Raw genomic sequence first — 18,746 nt, 5'->3', positions numbered from 1 at the left:
AAAGAGGGATGGGCTGTTTGTAGGGGAGGGGACAGGGATTGGAAAGAGAAAAAGATCAAAATTTTGAGAGAGTAAAAAAAGGAAAGGTGAAGCAAAGGAAATGCTCAGGGCTGTTTTGGGGTGGCTGCCAGGCTGCCATGGCTGTGAGAAACAACGTCTGCAGTGGGACAGGATACCCACAGCTCATGGGAACAAACTTTCTGGCTGACTGCAGAAGCCAGGACAAACCTGAGTGGTTTCCCTGTTATCCCCCAGCACTTGCTGGCCCCAGGGGCTGATGGCATTTCTGCTCCCTCAGCTCCATCTCCCCACAGCAGCACCATGGGGGTGCTAACGCCTGGTCTGTGCAGTGCAAACAGGGGCTCCTGAGCCAGTGCTGCCATGTCTGTGCCTACAAGGATGCAGCACCTGTGTGAGCTGGGGGAGAGGCCAGGGCTGCAGAGGGGGAATGTTGTTGGCAGGTGCATGAGGACAGTCTGGGATGCTGCCCTGGGCTGTCCAGCGCAGTGGGGATGGATCAGCCCCTGCTCTGCTGCTCCTTGCCAGGGTCTCCCCCTTGCAGGGACATAGCAGAGCAGCAGCCATGCTGTTTGCCCTCAGCCTGCCCACGGTCAGCCTGGGGCTGCTCATAGGGGGTTTTCTCTGCTCAGCTTTGGCCTGGTCAAGTGTTCTGGAGAGAGCCTGGACAAGGAACCTGGAGCCCCCATACCCTGCCCTGAGGCATCAGCGCTGCCCCAGGAGTGCCCATGTCCTGTCCCTGCTACAGCTCCTGCACTGCAACCGTGTGAGAATCTGTCCGAGCCTCTCATCTCTTTCTGCCCAACGACCCTCGCCTGAGGCCTGCACTGCCCAGGGTTTGGAGGAACGCCAAGTGACTGTTATGCAGGTGATGCTTACCAGGACTGATTTCACATGACACCTAGTCACGGGGAGTTTACACAACAAGCTCCCACAGATGAAAGACAATGGACTGGTCAGTATGGGCTGACCTGCGTGTGTTCATGACGACAAAGGTGGTCTGATGTGCCTTGAAGCGTCCTGTTTCCTCTTGCTCCCCTGCGTAACGAGCTCCACATACAATAGTCCATAAATCTTCCCACCTTTTGGCCAGAAGCCACTCGCTTTGGGAAAGGACTATAAAAGTGACTTTCGCAAAGGAGACCCCTGAGATCTCCCCAGATGGCACCAGACACCTACCGGCCGACTCCACGAGGATTCGTCTGCCCGTCTTGGTAGCTATAATCCCGATTCCCTCTCTCTCTCTCTCTGTCCCACTATTGCATTTTTGGTTGGAACTAAATAAATTGCATTTCTGTAGAAGTAAACTGGTTTTGTCCCCTGCTGTGTCTTTTGCGCTCTAAGATCCATAAAAGAACCAGTCGCGACTCGCTCTCGAATTGAGCGGACCGTGACATTTTTGGCGTAGTCGGCATTTGAATTCCCGATACTGGGGGAGTTGGGGGTTTCTGTGCACTTTGTACCAGGGGAAGACCTGTGCCATTTCAGCCGCACCTAGCCTGTCAGTGCCGCAAGGACTGAACAGTGTTAGAAAGCAAGGGAGGTGGTATTGGGTTCTTCCCGCAATCTGCACACAGACCCAGGTGGATAATCAACTCCATTTCAGTAATCAGAGAATTTTTTGAAAGGATCTCAGCTGAGCAAAAGACGGGACTTGTGATTTTTTTTTTGTTGTTGTTGTTGTTTGCTGCTTGGTGTAGTCGAGGAGACACCCATTTAGAAAATAAAAGAGAACCTCCCAAGTGGTTTGGTCTCCTCAGCCACTCCAGGGATGACAGGGGGTTGTCCTCAGCAGAAGTCTGGGTGACAAGTGTTTCTCTTCCTGAAGTGGTTTTTCCCCCTCACATATTCATTGCTGCTTGGTGTAGTCGAGGAGACACCCATTGTGAAACTAAAAGAGAACCTCCCAAGTGGTATTGGTCTCCTCAGCCACTCCAGGGATGACAGGGGGTTGTCCTCAGCAGAAGTCTGGGTGACAAGTGTTTCTCTTCCTGAAGTGCTTTTTCCCCCTCACATATTCATAACTCAGAGGTTACAGTTGTTGTATATTTATTGTTTTTGACTACTTGGGATCGCGAAGAGACAAGTGGTTTTTGTAGTTAAGTTAGTACCTCCCAAGTAGTGTGTCTCTTCACCCACTCCAGGGAAGAGAAGGGATTCACAGTTTCAGCTGTGCTTTTTGTGTAACTTTAAGTGTGTCTCCCTGAGAGTGGTTTTAGTCCCTTCATAAAAATGTCTGAAAATGATAAAGCTGCATTTTACACTTTACTAGCTAAGTATAATGCCAGACCCTCCCAAGGGGGGGGAAGACTGGGCACACAATAATTGGTTTAATTTAGAAAATGTGATTGATAGGATATATTCTTTGTAACATGAAACAAAATTCAAACTGAGCAAGAAAATTAAAACCACACTTTGCTCAGTTCTAGGTGCTTGTCTTTCAGCTGGTGTAGAATCTCGTGTTAAATGAGTAAGTGAGGAAAGTGCAGTGATAGACTCCTTGCAAAACCTGGTAGAAGCTTTGCAAAAACTATTACAGGAGAAAACAAACCAACTAGAACAGAAAACAAATCAGATAGAAACTCTGCAAAACCAACTAGAACAGAAAAGAAAACACAACTATTTGTTGCAACTATCACATGCCTCACAACATGCAGATACACCTAATGACACAGAAGAAAAGGAAACATATCATATAAAACAGATATACCCACAGAAAGAACTAATACACATACCAAATTGTGGGGAAAATTGCTGCTCTAAAATGAGACCTCTCCTTAAAACAGAATATAGATACCTGAACGACGAGGATTTTGACCCCCACATAACCTCCAAAGAAATCCCATACACTGCTACTGAATTGGCTAAATTAAAGAAAGAATACTGACGGCTCCCACAAGAATCTGAGACCGAGTATGTCTTTAGAGTTTCACTCATTGGAGGAGATCAAATTAAATTAAGTGAACAAGAAGCCAGTGGGTACTGGGGGCCCGGAGTTTTCTTAACAACTGGAAACGCTCGTGTTCCATGGTCTTTGACACAGCGTGCAGCCTACTGGGCCGGGGGACTCAGCCCCCTAGAGAGAGGTGATCCTCTAGCCATAACTGGCACCCCAGACCAACTCCTAGAAAGCATTCATAAAGCTGCTTGTTTGCAAATGATACATGAACGAATACTAAACCATAGCTATGAGTCACCAATGCAATTACCCGTAAAGCCTGAAATTATGACTCCTCTAATTCGAGGTCTCCCTGAATCTCTGAAACCTACAGCAATCCTTCTTCAAAAAACAATAGCGTCTATAACCCCTATAGACAGGCTTGATACATATCTTGGGAACCAACATTCAGGCAGTCAAACTGGTTCTACTGAATCCTCTGGCTTTATGCCTCTTACAACTCCTGCACAACCTTCAAGCATGTACCCTGATACTAAAGTATGGACATGGGGGAAAGTCGCAGAGGAATTAATTATAACAGAAAATATGGACCAGTCAAACTATTAGAAGACAAGCCTGAGAAAACTAGAGGAGTCAGACACATTGTTTCCCCTAATGAAAATCCAGAAAAGGGGAAACTAATTCACAACAATCAAAACACTCGGCAGAAACTTTGGTCTCTAGGACTAAAAAAGGGAGTGCCACGAGAAATCATGGATGGCTTGTCACAGGATAAATTAGCCAAAATAATTTCCAATTGGCACTATCCCAAACCTGTAATACTAAAAACATCTTACTTGCAACCTTCAGACAATAAGCCAAAACCTTCCCTTGCACAAATAAAAGGCAATGAAGCATTGCAACCACAACCACCATCAAATAATAAATCATGTGAAACACAGCAACTTCTCCCTCAGCTTCAACAAAATAAAACAAATCAGTCTAATTTAAACTAGAAACACCGTCTCTAATCAGTGGGCGCAGGGACAGAGATTACATGTTTTTAAGAAAGCTCACAAGAGACCCAAAAACAGGTGATTTATTGATTACTGCAATAGTTGGGCCCAAACGTGTACCAGTAATTTTCGTTGTTGACACTGGGGCTCAAATAAGTGCTTTAAAAAATGAAGATGCTTGAAAGTGTGGGGTAATCCCCAACAAAAGACGATACTGTGTTATAAATGCTCTAGGAATTGCAGAGCCTATGAACATCACTTTAATAAAACTCACATTACCTGGGGATAACAGCCCAATAGTTATCCAAATGGTTGTTGGAGATATTCCAGACAGTTTGTTAGGACTAGATGCACTTGCAGGAAAACAGTGGGAAGACCAAGATGGTTTTTTGTGGTCCTTTGGAGCTCCTCGCCTTAATATCAGACTGCTCCAAACCGCACCTTCCCTACTATTCAGTAAAATCACTTCTGTAAAACAATACCCTCTGCCGTCTGGTGCTAAGGAAGGCATTAAGCCAGTGATTTCAGAATTAAAAGATCAAGGAGTTAATTATCAACACTCACAGTCCTTTTAATTCTCCAATTTGGCCAGTGAAAAAGCCAAATGGAAAGCGGAGACTGACAATTGATTATCGCCGCCTGAATTCTAATACATGCCCCCTCACAACGGCAGTTCCAAACTTAGCTGAACTGATATTATCAATTCAAGAAAAGGCTCACACCTTCATGGCTGTAATAGATGTAAAAGACATGTTTTTTATGATACCTATACAGCCAGAAGACATGGATCGTTTTGCTTTCACATGGGAAGGACAACAATACACATTTACTAGGTTACCTCAAGGGTACCGACACTCTCTCATCTTAGCCCACCACGTTTTAGCCCAAGAGCTAGAAACCATACCCAAACCTGACACTGTATCTGTGTACCAATACATAGATGATGTATTGATAGGAGAGAAGAAAAAGAAGAAGTGAGGGATGTGCAACAGAAAATAATTTTCCACCTAGAAAGCCTTGGTTTGAAGATCCCTTCAGAAAAAATACAAAAACCCTCACAGGAAGTCAAATTGTTGGGGATTTTCTGGAAAGGCGGAATGACATGTATCCCACCTGATACATTAACCTCTTTAGACCAGATTAAAATGCCTGAATCCAAAAAGGAACTCCAACAAGCTTTAGAATTGTTAGTATTTTGGAGAAAACACATTCCAGATTTTTCAATTATTGCTAGGCCTCTCTATAATCTGCTAAGAAAAGGGATGAAATGGGATTGGAGCCGAGCCCAGGAGGAAGCATTACAATTATTGATTTTTGAAGCAACAGCCCATCAGGCCCTAGGCCCTATTCACCCAACAGATCCTTTTCAGGTGGAATGGGGTTTCGCTTCTTCAGGGTTGTCAGTACACATATGGCAGAGAGGGCCTGAAGGTCCCACAAGACCTGTCAGTTTTTACTCCCGTGGCTTTAAAGACGCTGAAAAAAGATATACAACTTGGGAGAAAGGACTGTTTGTTGTCAATTTGGCTCTAATAGAAGTAGAAAAGATCACAAGACAGCAGCCAATTGTATTAAGAGGTCCTTTTAAAGTCATTAAAATAGTTACCTCTGGGACCCCTCCTCCAGAAGGGGTTGCCCAATGGGCCTCTGTAAGAAAATGGTATGCTCAGACAGAACATTACTGTCATATTTTCTCAATCACGGAGGGCGCTGTAAAATATTTATCCATACAAGAAACAGAGAACTTGAACAGCAGCCAGGAAAAACCAGCTTCAGTGATCAAGGTAGCCCCTCCCTTTTCACCTGAGCAAACAGCAAATGCTTGGTTTACTGATGCTTCAGCTAAGAGAGAAGGAAAGGTGTGGAAATATAAAGCTGTAGCTTCACACACTTCCTCTGGTAAGCAGATCATCACAGAAGGGGAAGGCAGTGCTCAAATTGGGGAGCTTACAGCTGTCTGGAGTGTTTTTCAAAAGGAAAAACAAAATACTTCCCTTGTTTGCATTTACACTGATTCTTATGCTGTTTTTAAAGGCTGTACAGAATGGTTGACTTTTTGGCAACAGAATGATTGGGAAGTTAATAGGATTCCAGTGTGGCAGAGAGAAAAATGGCAAGACATTTTAGAAATTGCAAGTCAGGGAAGTTTTGCTGTGGGGTGGGTAGCCTCTCACCAGACAGATGGAAATCCAGAAGGAGAATGGAATAATAAAGCTGATGAATTAGCAAGATTAAGCTCCCTGAAAAAGGAAGAGATCATTGAAGATTGGGGGCGGTTGCTAGAGTGGTTACATGTAAAAAGACAACACACAGGGGCAAAGGATTTGTACAAAGAAGCTCATGCTCGAGGTTGGCCTGTTACCAGAGAAATGTGTAAAACTTCTGTATCAGCCTGCGAGCAGTGTCGCAAACGGCTGGAGAGACATCCTTTAGAGGATGATCCATTACACTTGAGAGGAGGGAAAGGCTTATGGGATGCATGGCAGGTAGATTACATAGGTCCCTTTAGGCGCTCAGGAGGAAAACATTTTGTGCTAGTAGGAGTTGAAATAATGTCAGGATTGGTACAGGCAGAGGCCTACAAAAGGGCTACAGGAGAAAATACTGTCAAAGCACTGCAGATATGGTTTGGAACTTTCCCAAAACCACAAGAAATTCAATCTGACAATGGATCTCATTTTACTGCTAAAGTAGTGCAAGATTGGGCACAAAGTGAAGGAATAAAATGGGTTTTCCACACCCCTTACTACCCTCAAGCCAATGGAATCGTAGAAAGGACCAATGGTCTCCTGAAACGGGTTCTAAAACCACAGGAAGGAAACTGGGATGAATGGCTGCCTAAAGCCGTTCAAGGTGTTAATGAAAGATGGGGGGTAAATGGGTGCCCAAAAATCAATGCTTTTTGCCCCAAAGCTTTAACCATAATTCCTTCATTAAAAGGACCTGATAATCCTAAAGATACAGCCTATTATCCTGGACAACCTGTCCTAGTAGACCTCTCTATGATAGGAAAGGTACCACTTGTACTGAAAACTCCTTTAAATAAATTTGCATGGGTAGCACCTGATGCTGTAGGAAAACAGCATCGGATAAATACCCGTTGGATTATTCCATCATTCTAATGCACTGCCACTAGATGGCAGTTTTTACTGTGTTTATAATTACAGGTGAACTCCGAGGGACATTTGGAATGACATAAAAGCCAGATAGCCATGCTAACAGTAATAATACTCCTCTACATCCTACCATACCTACATGGCCAAAGCCCAGCTGAATGGCCATGGACTCATGCTACCATCAGGTACACCAGTGCTCAAGGAACCTACCCTGGAGGTCGTCGTCCCAATTTAGCGACGGTAGTGTTGCATGACTCCGAGGTATACCATCAAAATGAGTGGGACTGAGATCGAAAGGACTGGGTCCGGATGCTAACTGGGACAATTGGTGAAAAGATTGAGGTAGGATGCAGAAAGGTAGAGGGATCCTTCCATGAAAAAGCCACCTCCATTGCAGTAAGTGGAAACCTTTTAGAACCAAACATAACAAGTAGTTTGCACCCCGACATTACAAAGGAACTTTGTCTCACTAAAGCTTGGAAATGCAAAAAACAAACTCCCTTCTTGTTGTGCTGTCGGCAGGATAATGTTGGTAATTACACCCTAGACCCCAGCACCAACAATATTGAAATCACCAAGCTTTGTGAGCATGAACCAACCGACTGCTGGTACAATTTCACGTTAACTAAACCAACCTATGTGGCATGTAATTGGCGTAAGGACCCGACAGATCCGTTAGGTTTACAAGGTCTGACTTACAAGTTCAAAATAAATGCTATATTGAAACCTGTGTTAACTGCGGTAATTATACACCCTGGTATGCAGTTTCCCTTAGTAATGGACAGCAAAACTAAAGTTTTCCCTCCCCTTACACTGGTACAAGGTTCTGATGTTGCCATCCGATGTGAATTAATTGTTGGATTTCTTGTTGAACCCATACATAGTTCTGCTGTAGGATCTCATGGCCATGTCTTACATTGTGAGACTCAAAATCAGAATTGTTGGTTGAACCTGACTAATGTGCAGCTCTCTCACAAGGTAATATGTGGTGAGAACAACACTAAATACTGGGGAGAACTTGATGTTAATGTTGTAATGCCTGTAACATCCACTACCCAACCACCGGTTGTATTGAAGCCAAAAATTTTTGAAATTGGGCCTTACATAATAAAGAAAACTGGACAGCAACAAATATTGTTTAACCCGGCGTGGTCCCTTAAACAGGTTAAATTAGTGATGCAGAACAATGTTACAGAAATTCAGCCAAAATGTTCACCTTTTTTGCAAACTTCATTCCAGGGGTGGACCACCTGGCTGTGGAAGCAGACTCCTTCCAAAAAACGCATGGCAAGAGACATAACCAGTGTTGTGGGAACAGGATTGGGAATTTTAAATAGCATTGATTCGGAAGTACTAATGAACAAATTAGTTGCCACCACCAGAGACCTGACCAAAATGAAACAACCTCTGCAGTCCTCTTTAACAGCCCTGGGGACACAACAGTGGTTATTATCAAATATTTTACCAGATTGGGAAAAAACAAATGTAAATGATCACAAATTGATAATTGATGCTTTTGGTACTGCTCAAAGCAACATATCCTTAGCCCTCAGCTGTATCCAGGCACAGCTTTGGATGCAAACAGTTGTTGCCTCAATTATAAGGGAAGGAGAAGAAGGCATCTTCCCTACTGAAATCCGGACAATAATTTGGGAAAACGCTAATGATTTTGAAAGGAAGTACCAGTCCTGGTGGAATCTGGTAAACTTTACCTACAACCCCAGCACAAACACAGCCACAGCCTTTGTGTTGACAATACGCAATGCTTCAGTGCATTTGATACACCCCATCATTGCATTAGGATTGAATCACGATGGAACTATTCTCTATCCTTTCCAGCATAGAGAATGGGCCCGTCAAATTGGTAAAAAATGGCAAACTGTTAATTTGGAATCTTGTGTTGTTCGGGAGCAACTAGGTTTCATTTGTGAAAGCAATGCCATTGTGGCCCAAGACATCTGTTTAGACACAGAACAAAATATCTGTCATTTTGAAATACACCTCGATGAGACTCCTGCAACAGTGCTGGTGTACATAGGAAATGGATGTGTGTGTGTAAGAACTGCTTGCAACTCAGTGTTTGTAGAAAATGTAACAGTGAATCTAAAAAATCATTTAAATTTTTGTGTTTGTAATTTTACCACAATCATGGGCTGTGACTTTTCTTATACTGTTCCAGTTATGTCTCATCACCTTCTGCAATCCAATTTTACACTGATTCATCAGTTAGTGCCTGCTCCCATTGGGATGAACCTCACTTTGATTAAACAATTGTTGCTTCATCAGGACTTAATTGGAATCTTGGAAAAAATCAAGAAAAATGGGCAGAAGACCCTGGTGTCAGTTCATCACGATGTGAAAAAAATTCATCGGGTTTTAGAAAGGGTAAAAGGGGATGCTGAACTCAGGTGGTGGGATACTCTTTTTGGGTGGTCACCTACTGCTACCGGCATCCTAAACAAATTGTGTCATCCCATTGTTGTGCTTTTGATTTTGGTTTTAATCAGTTTTATTTTGTCAGTCATTCTATACATCCTGATTTGGAGAATGGTAAAACGGCTGACACAATTGGCATCAACAATGGAAGCACATAATTTGATCACTACTCCATCTGCTAAAGATACCCCTAAAGTTATTGACACCAGACAAATTACAAGAGCAGTAAAAGTCAGGCCTATAACAGCAAACTGATTAAAATTGTTTGTTACTGGTTATGATTGGTATGATCAATTTTAGTAATGTTAATCTTCTGATTAAGATGGTTTTGGAAAATAATTGTTTTAATCACAGAACATATTATACTGATTTGTTTTAATTGTTATTTTATTAATTAATTTTGATCCTAATTGTTTGAATTTTAATTGTTTAAATATTATTTCATTGATTTTGTTTTAATTGTTTGAATTTTAATTGTTTGGATGTTATTTTATTGATTAATTCTGATTGTTTAAAGCTAATATCATTGTGATTTGTTTGAAAATTTATTTTAATCAATTTTGTTGTTATTCTGTTTATTTTCCTTCCTTTTCCTTTTCCTTTTCCTTTTCCTTTTCCTTTTCCTTTTCCTTTTCCTTTTCCTTTTCCTTTTCCTTTTCCTTTTCCTTTTCCTTTTCCTTTTCCTTTTCCTTTTCCTTTTCCTTTTCCTTTTCCTTTTCCTTTTCCTTTTCCTTCTTATTCCCGGTTTTTTGTTTTCCCTTTTCCTATTCCCGGGATGTGCTATCAAGGGCGGGTCCTGAAGATGCTACAAGATCACAACATCATGCTGATGGAGTTTCTCAGCGACGCTCGTTGGTCACGGGGTGATGTGAGAGTCCGTCCGAGCCTCTCGTCTGTTTCTGCCCAACAACCCTCGCCTGAGGCCTGCACTGCCCAGGGTTGGGAGGAACGCCAAGTGACTGTTACGCAGGTGATGCCTACCAGGACTAATTTCACATGACAACTAGTCACGGGGAGTTTACACAACAAGCTCCCACAGATGAAAGGCAATGGACTGGTCAGTATGGGCTGACCTGCGTGTGTTCATGACGACAAAGGTGGTCTGATGTGCCTTGAAGCGTCCTGTTTCCACCTGTTCCCCCGCGTAACGAGCTCCACATACAATAGTCCATAAAACTTCCCACCTTTTGGCCAGAAGCCACTCGCTTTGGGAAAGGACTATAAAAGTGACTTTCGCAAAGGAGACCCCTGAGATCTCCCCAGACGGCAACGGACACCTACCGGCCGACTCCACGAGGATTCGTCTGCCCGTCTTGGTAGCTATAATCCCGATTCCCTCTCTCTCTCTCTCTCTCTCTCTCTCTCTCTCTCTCTCTGTCCCACTATTGCATTTTTGGTTGGAACTAAATAAATTGCATTTCTGTAGAAGTAAACTGGTTTTGTCCCCTGCTGTGTCTTTTGCGCTCTAAGATCCATAAAAGAACCAGTCGCGACTCGCCCTTGAATTGAGTGGACCGTGACATTAGGTGATTGGGTTTTTTCTTGCTTAGAATTTTAAAGTAATTGTATATTTTTTAACTTGTAGTTTTATTGGTTAGAAACTCAATCCCTTAGAAAGATAGAAAAACCCTTTGGTATACTATGTAATCAGATTTTGCTAGTGGATACCCTTTGGAGAAATAAACTACCTTTAGAACCTCTGCAGCAATGTCCTGAACTGTTCTTGGCTGGCATAGTAGCTGTACTGCATAGAGGACTTTTCAAATCTATCTGGACTCTTAGCAGTCTGAGGCTAGAAACTGCCCACTAGTTCTACAGTTACAGAGGAGAACAGGGATATAAAGAGAAAAGTAGGAGTCACTGGGATCATACTGGGAGTGCTGAAACCATGGCAATGGCCTGGGTTGGGTGATGTGGTGCCTCAGGATGTGTAGGGAGCACTGTGACCCTGCGGGGCCTGATGGAACCAAGTGGACATTGTGACACTGTGGGGCCTCATGGAATCATGGAGACCACTGTGACATTGCTGGGCCTCACAGAACCAAGGGGACTGTACTGACACTGTGGAATCCATGGAATGTTGGGATCCTTGTGACACTGTGAGGCCACATCAAACCAAAGGGCCATTGTGACACCACGGGCCTCATGGAACCGTGGAGACCATTGTGACACTTTGGGGCGCCATGGAACCAAGGGGCCATTGTGACACAGAGGGGTCTGATTGAACCAAGCAGAACATTCTGATACTGGTGACCCATGGAATCAAGGGAACACAGAACAGGTCTGGCTGGTTTGGTCTCCCAGGGGCCACCTATTGATCTAGCCAACTTTAGCATGTTGAGGTCATCATCTCATCTGCTACTGAAACACTGGGGCTCCGTACATTCCATCCTATGGAAAAGAACGGTTATTCTTGGCCAGGAACCATGGGCAGAATTGGGATTCCACCTCCTACATTGCCTGTTGTGACAGACTGCAGGAGATTGTTGGCTCAAAATATTTCATGTGTGGGAGAGGAAGGGGCAGGTGCAGCCTTGCCCTGCTCTGTAACCCCAGCAATGCATTGCCCTGTAACCCCAATGCCCCCAGAGCCTCCATGCCAGCCCAGCAGTTTCTGCCAGTCCCTGGCACACCAAAGGCAATGCTCCACACAGATCCCTGGAGCCCCAGCCCATCTCCTGAGTGACCAAATGATTGCAAGTCCAAGCTGAGGGATGGGCCCAGGATGACCAAGGAGAATTTAAGACTGACCACAAGGCAAGCATGCATCTTGACTATACCTCCTCTTGGAATTTGAAAGCCATCTGAACACCGCTGGAATCCAGAGGTTGTTACCTGTGTGTGTGCGCTTCTCCGTATTTTATTTCTCTGTCTCTCTGCATCTTCTTCTGTTTATGTCTTCTTCCAAATTTTGAGTAACTTGGAGGGAGGGAGGGATTTCTAGACAGGGCCATCAGCTGCTGCGGTCCTGCCTCTTTCTCCCTCCCCCCAGAGAGACTAGACTAGCTTGTGGTGTAGCTGGAATGCTGCCCCTGATGAGTTTTTCCAGAAATCATCAAGCAAGGGGGATGGGCAGCCATCAGCCCTTGGGTGCAGCCTCTGAGTTCTAGCCTGGCTGTCGAGATCCTGCATCCCACCCAGAGCAGCCGCTGCCCTTTTGGCCTGGGCTCCTGCTCTCCTGGCTCAGGCCCCCATCACAGCTACCAAAAACATTTCCATTGTAAAATAACCCTGGGCTGCAGCCCAGGAGATATCACTTGATCATCTGCAGGCCTGGGCAAAATATGAACTCTTTCACTGCCCAGAATGTGACTTGCAGACACTTTGTTCTCTCTCCTGATTGAAAGAACAGGACCAAGATGAAGATAGGCACAGAAACGACATGAAAACACAAAGGTCTACAAAAAGGAAGAGTCAGATCTCAGATGACAGAAGAAGTTGAGTCGTGGACTGAAATTTCCCTTTTTTTAAACTGTGGAGAAGAGACTCTTGTCTCTCTATAACTCATAGAAAATGCATTATGGGTGGATGAAATGTTTTATCTGTAGACATGAGCATAGGCATTTTTGCTAAAGAAAGCAGATGTTGAAATGGCTGTGATCCCATGAGAAATTTGAATAGAGAGGAGAGAGATGAAGATCTCTTCTGTCCCCCAGGGAAGAGAAGAAGAAAGAACTGTGTTTTCAAAGATGAAGAGAGATTTTGTTTGAACTATTATAATCTTTAAAATGTGAGCCCCATAAATTCATATGGTCCTCAAAATTATATTTGGGATAACTGTAAATCAAGGAAGGGATTTCTACACAGTGATCCGATTTACATTCTCCTGAATGGCTGATTCACTGTGACATAGAGGCCAGGAGAAAACTGTTTTCTTGTGGAGAAATCTCCTTAGATTGAAGACCAGATCTCCTTGCCCAAGTAAATTATTGAATAGCTGTTTTTAGAGATGGCAAAGTGACAGTTTCTGTACATTATCAGTGTGAAAGAAATGTTGTGGAGGGAAGAGTAGTGTTCTGAAAATTATATTCTGAGGTGTTTTTTTCTTGTATTTTCTTTGTACTATTTAAAGTTTGAGCCTGGTTTGCCTTCTTCCTAATCCTATCTCACAGCAGTAAATAAGTAAAAAATTCTAGTGGATACAGTGGCAATTTTATAAAGGCTTAATCCATGGCAGACTTAAAATTGAACTCTTCTTTCTGGATCTCTTCAGTTTGGGAATTCAGTGACAAAGGCTCATAAGCATTTCTTCAAAACACCCAAACAAGAAATGCCCCCGGGAATAATTTAAGTTTTCAATTCTTCTGTGGTTAATTAGACAGATTTCAGAAGCGTATTCAAAGTGAATATACTGTATAATATATCCAAAGCATTGTGGAGAGAAATGTTTTGTCCTGTTTTCTTTTCATATTTATAGATTGATACCAGCAATGCCCAATTCATATTGACCCCCTGCACTTTCTAATGCAGTCTGAATAAATATGAAAATCAAGACCCTTCACGGCTGACAATGAATAACACTTTGTCTCCACACCCTCCCTAATATTTCCCTCATCTAACCCATGGAAACTCCAATGGATCAGGAATGGTGTTGCCAGCAGGACCAGGAGAGTGATTGTTCCCCTGTACTCGGCACTGGTTGGGCAGCACCTTGAGAGCTGTGTCCAATTCTGGGCCCCCAATTTAGGAAAGATATGGAGGGGCTGGAGAGTATCCAGAGAAGGACAACAAAGCTGGTGAAGGATCTGGAACACAAGCCCTGTAAGGAGCAGCTGAGGGAGTTGGGGTTATTGACCCTCCTGAAGGAAGCTCAGGTGAGACCTCATCACTCACTACAACTCTCTGACAGGAGGATGCTGCCAGTGGGCTTTGGGCTCCTCTGTCAGGGAAAAGTGAAAGGACAAACCCACACAGTCATAAATTCACCAGGGGAGTTTTAGGGTGGACATTAAGAAATATACTTGAATAAAATGGTGATTGGGCTTTGGAATGGGCTACCCAGGGAGGTGGGTGAGTCATTGTCCCTGGAAGTGTTTCAGCATAGATTGGATGTGGCACTGAGTGCCATGGTCTGAATGACAAGGTGGTGTTAGTTCAGAGGAAGGACTTGATGCTCTCAAAAGTCTTTTTTACCCTGGGTGATTCTGTGATGATTGTGACAATGCAGGGCCCTGGGGAAGCAAGGGGCCATTGTGACACTATGGGGCTACATGAAAGCAAGGAGTCCATTGTGACAGTCTGGGTCCTCGTGGAACCACAGAGGCCACTGTGACACTGTAGGGCCTTTTGAAACCAAGGGGCCATTGTGACACTGTGGAACGAAGGAGAGCCTGTGAGAGCCTGGGGCCAATGGAATCAAGGGGCCATTGTTCCACTGCAAGGACTCTTGGAACTAAGGGAACAACTGTGACACTGTGGTGCCCCGTGGAACCAAGGGTCCCTCATGACACTGCAGGATCTTGTGTAGCCAGGGCTCCATTGTGACACTGCAGCACCAAGGAATTCATGGTGGTACTCGGAGGCCTCATGGAACCAAGAGGTCACTGTGACACTGCAGGACCTTGTGGAACCATGCAGAGCATTGTGACAGAGCAGGACCTCATGCAATGTTGGGGCCATTGTGACACTGCAGGACCCCATAGAACCACGGGACCTGTGCTGCTCCTCAGGGACTCATGGAATGAAGGAAACATGTTTGACACCGTGGTGCCCTTTGAGACCAAGAGGTCATTGTGATACTGTGGAACCAAGGATCCATTGTGACACTGCAGGGCCTAAGGATCCAAGGGATTTTGTGACATCAAACGTTCCCATGGAACTAAAGAGACATGGTGACTCTGGGAAGCCTCATGAAATCTTGGAGATCATTTTGACATTATGGGGCCTCATGAAGCCATGGTGAGACCAAGTTGGGAGTATTGATGTGCTGGAGGGTAGGAAGGCTCTGAAGAGGGAGCTGGACAGGCTGGATCCAGGGCCCAAACCAACAAGGTTAGGTTTTTACAGGACTAAGAGTTAGGTCCTGCACTTTGGCCACAACAACCCCTGCACTGCTCCAGGCTGAGGAGAGAGTGTCTGGATAGAGGCCAAGCAGAAAGGGACGTGAGGGCACTGATGGACAGCAGGCTGGACTTAAGCCAGCAGTGTGGCCGGGTGGCCAAGAAGGCCAAAGGCTCCTGGCTTGGATCAGGAAGGGTGTGGTCAGGAGGAACAGGGCAGAGATTCTTCCCCTGTCCTCAGCACTGGTGAGGTCAACCTTCAGTGTTGTGTCCAGTCCAGGGCTTCCCATTTGGGAAGAACATGGAGAGGCTGGAACATGTCCAGAGAAGGCCAATAAGGCTGGTGAGGGGTTCTGGAAAACAAGACCTGTTAGGAATGGTTGAATGACCTAAAGTTTTTTATCCTGGAGAAAAGGAGGCTCAGGAAGACAAGGTGGTGTCAGGGCAGAAGTTGGACTTGATGACATCCAAGGACTTTTCCAGTTTGGCTGATTCTGTGATTCTCTGAAACCACCCATGGAGCAGCTGCAGGATGAGACCTGGTCCTCCTCTTCAAAAGGTCCAGAAGCCCAGGACCCTCAGCTTCTCCACATAGCCCCAAAGCCCATCCGGTCAGTCCTGCAGAGCCTCTCCATCCCCTTCTCACTGCCCAGAAAAGGGAACCCCACACCCAGACACACCAGCCCAGATGTGCACCTTTGGCCTCTGGTTCCTCTGGCAAGGGAGCAGCACGAGGCATTGAAGGACCCTGCAGAAAATTCCTGAAGCACTTCTAGAATTATCCTGCTTTACAAGGGGCATTCACATGGTGTCATCTCAGGAACTGATATGGGGAGTAGGGCCAGGGAGGAAAGAGCAAAGAGGGATGGGCTGTTTGTAGGGCAGGGGACAGGGATTGGAAAGAGAAAAAGATCAAAATTTTGAGAGAGTAGAAAAAGGAAAGGTGAAGCAAAGAAAATGTTCAGGGTTGTTTTGGGGTGGCTGCCAGACAGCCCTGGCTGTGAGCAACAACGTCTGCAGTGGGACAGGATACCCACATATCATGGGAACAAACTTTCTGGCTGACTGCAGAAACCAGGACAAACCTGAGTGGTTTCCCTGGTGTCCTCCAGCCCTTGCTGGCCCCAGGGGCTGATGGCATTTGTGCTCACTCAGCTCAATCTCCCCACAGCAGCACCATGGGGGTGCTAACGCCTGCTCTGTGCAGTGCAAACAGGGGGTCCTGAGCCAGTGCTGCCGTGTCTGTGCCTACAAGGATGCGGCACCTGTGTGAGCTGGGGGAGAGGCCAGGGCTGCAGAGGGGGGATGTTGTTGGCAGGTGCATGAGGACGATCTGAGACACTGCACTAGGATGGCCAGCGCAGTGGGGATGGATCAGCCCCTGCTCTGCTGCTCCTTGCCAGGGTCTTCCCCTTGCAGGGACCTTGCAGAGCAGCTGCCATGCTGCTTGCCCTTAGCCTGCCCACGGTCAGCCTGGGGCTGCTCATAGGGGGTTTTCTCTGCTCAGCTTTGGCCTGGTCAAGTGTCCTGGAGAGAGCCTGGACAAGGAGCCTGGAGCCCCCATACCCTGCCCTGAGGCATCAGCACTGCCCCAGCAGTGTCCATGGCCTGTCCCTGCTGCAGCCCCTGCACTGCAACCGCCAGGGCTGTGCCCTGCCCCGAGAGCACTCAGGCCCTACAGCAACATGAGGGGCAGGAGGGCAGTGAGGCAGTGGCATGGGAGCAGCACAGGCAACACCAAGTACTGCTGCTGCTGCTGGGCACAGCTGCTGTGCCAGCACTGATCTGCCCCAGCTCTGCACACAGACATTGCTGCTGCAGCTCCAGAGAATGGAATAAAAAAGTCTCTGGAAAAAAGACTCTGCTGGGACATGGTTAGTTCTGATTAACGTGATTGACAGCACAGCTCATCATTGACGCAGTCAGTGGATCACAGTAAAGTTGAAAAAAAATAAAATAAAAAAAAGTGAAGGCAATGACATTTCTTTGTGCACAATATTAAAAAAAAAAATTATAACAAGGGAATGAAAAAAAACCAATGAAATCAATAAGGACAGTCAATGATGACTTTTACTACAAGTGATATGCAGAAACAGGCAAGAAGTTTAATGTTTCTGAAAGCATTCAGTAATGCTTGTCCATACTGCAGCCTTTAGCTCCTGGTTCCTCAGGCTGTAGATGAGGGGGTTCAGGGCTGGAGGCACCACTGAGTACAGAACTGACAGGGCCAGATCTAGAGTTGGGGAGGAGATGGAGGGGGGCTTCAGGTGAGCAAACATGGCAGTACTGAGGAACAGGGAGACCACGGCCAGGTGAGGGAGGCAGGTGGAAAAGGCTTTGTGCTGTCCCTGCTCAGAGGGAATCCTCAGCACAGCCCTGAAGATCTGCATATAGGAGAAAACAATGAACACAAAACAACCAAATCCTAAACAGGCAGTAACAGCAAGAAGCCCATGTTCTCTGAGGTAGGATTTGGAGCAGGAGAGTTTGAGGATCTGGGGGATTTCACAAAAGAACTGGCGCAGGTCATTGCCCTGGCACAGGGGCAGGGAAAATGTATTGGCTGTGAGCAGTAAAGCATTGAGAAAGCCACTGGCCCAGGCAGCTGTTGCCATGTGGGCACAAGCTCTGCTGCCCAGGAGAGTCCCGTAGTGCAGGGGTTTGCAGATGGACACGTAGCGGTCGTAGCACATGATGGTCAGGAGGAATAACTCTGCTGAGATGAAGAACAGAAAGAAAAAGAGCTGTGCAGCACATCCTGAGTAGGAGATGTTCCTGGTGTCCCAGAGGGAATTGTGCATGGCTTTGGGCACAGTGGTGCAGGTGGAGCCCAGGTCAGTGAGGGCCAGGTTGAGCAGGAAGAAGAACATGGGGGTGTGCAGGTGGTGGCCGCAGGCTACGGCGCTGATGATGAGGCCGTTGGCCAGGAGGGCAGCCAGGGAGATGGCCAGGAAGAGACAGAAGTGCAGGAGCTGCAGCTGCCGTGTGTCTGCCAATGGCAGCAGGAGGAAGTGGCTGATGGAGCTGCTGTTGGGCATTTCTTCACTCTGGGCATGGTGGAATGTTGAAAGAGAACATTAAAAAGCTGTAATAGTTTTTCTTGGGTCAATCCTGTGCAATTATATTCGGAATCCTGTTAAAACCCCTTTTCTTACTGTGGGGGAACTTAACTAAAACGCTTTTCCTTTTAGTTCAGTTTTGTTCTGCTGAGTAGCTTTCTCATCTTCGTCATTGCTCTCAACCTGAAATGGGTGGATCCCAGTGGGAAAATAGAGTTTCCAGT

At 45.7% G+C, this 18,746-nt stretch overlaps 1 protein-coding gene across 1 annotated transcript; it reads right to left on the bottom strand.

The window, feature by feature from the left end:
* Positions 1 to 17,568: 17,568 nt before the first annotated feature.
* On the bottom strand, positions 17,569 to 18,501 carry LOC306815168 (olfactory receptor 14J1-like; the record flags this gene model as incomplete). The annotated part of the gene is made up of 1 exon (XM_079331798.1): positions 17,569 to 18,501. One exon carries the CDS (start codon positions 18,499 to 18,501, stop codon positions 17,569 to 17,571), a length of 933 nt encoding a protein of 310 aa, XP_079187924.1.
* Positions 18,502 to 18,746: the final 245 nt, after the last annotated feature.

This window comes from Erithacus rubecula (assembly GCF_903797595.1).
Source record: "Erithacus rubecula genome assembly, contig: scaffold_104_arrow_ctg1, whole genome shotgun sequence".
NCBI lineage: Eukaryota > Metazoa > Chordata > Aves > Passeriformes > Muscicapidae > Erithacus > Erithacus rubecula.
Note: the sequence above shows the minus strand (reverse complement) of the source record. Positions and strands in the feature narration are given on the sequence as shown.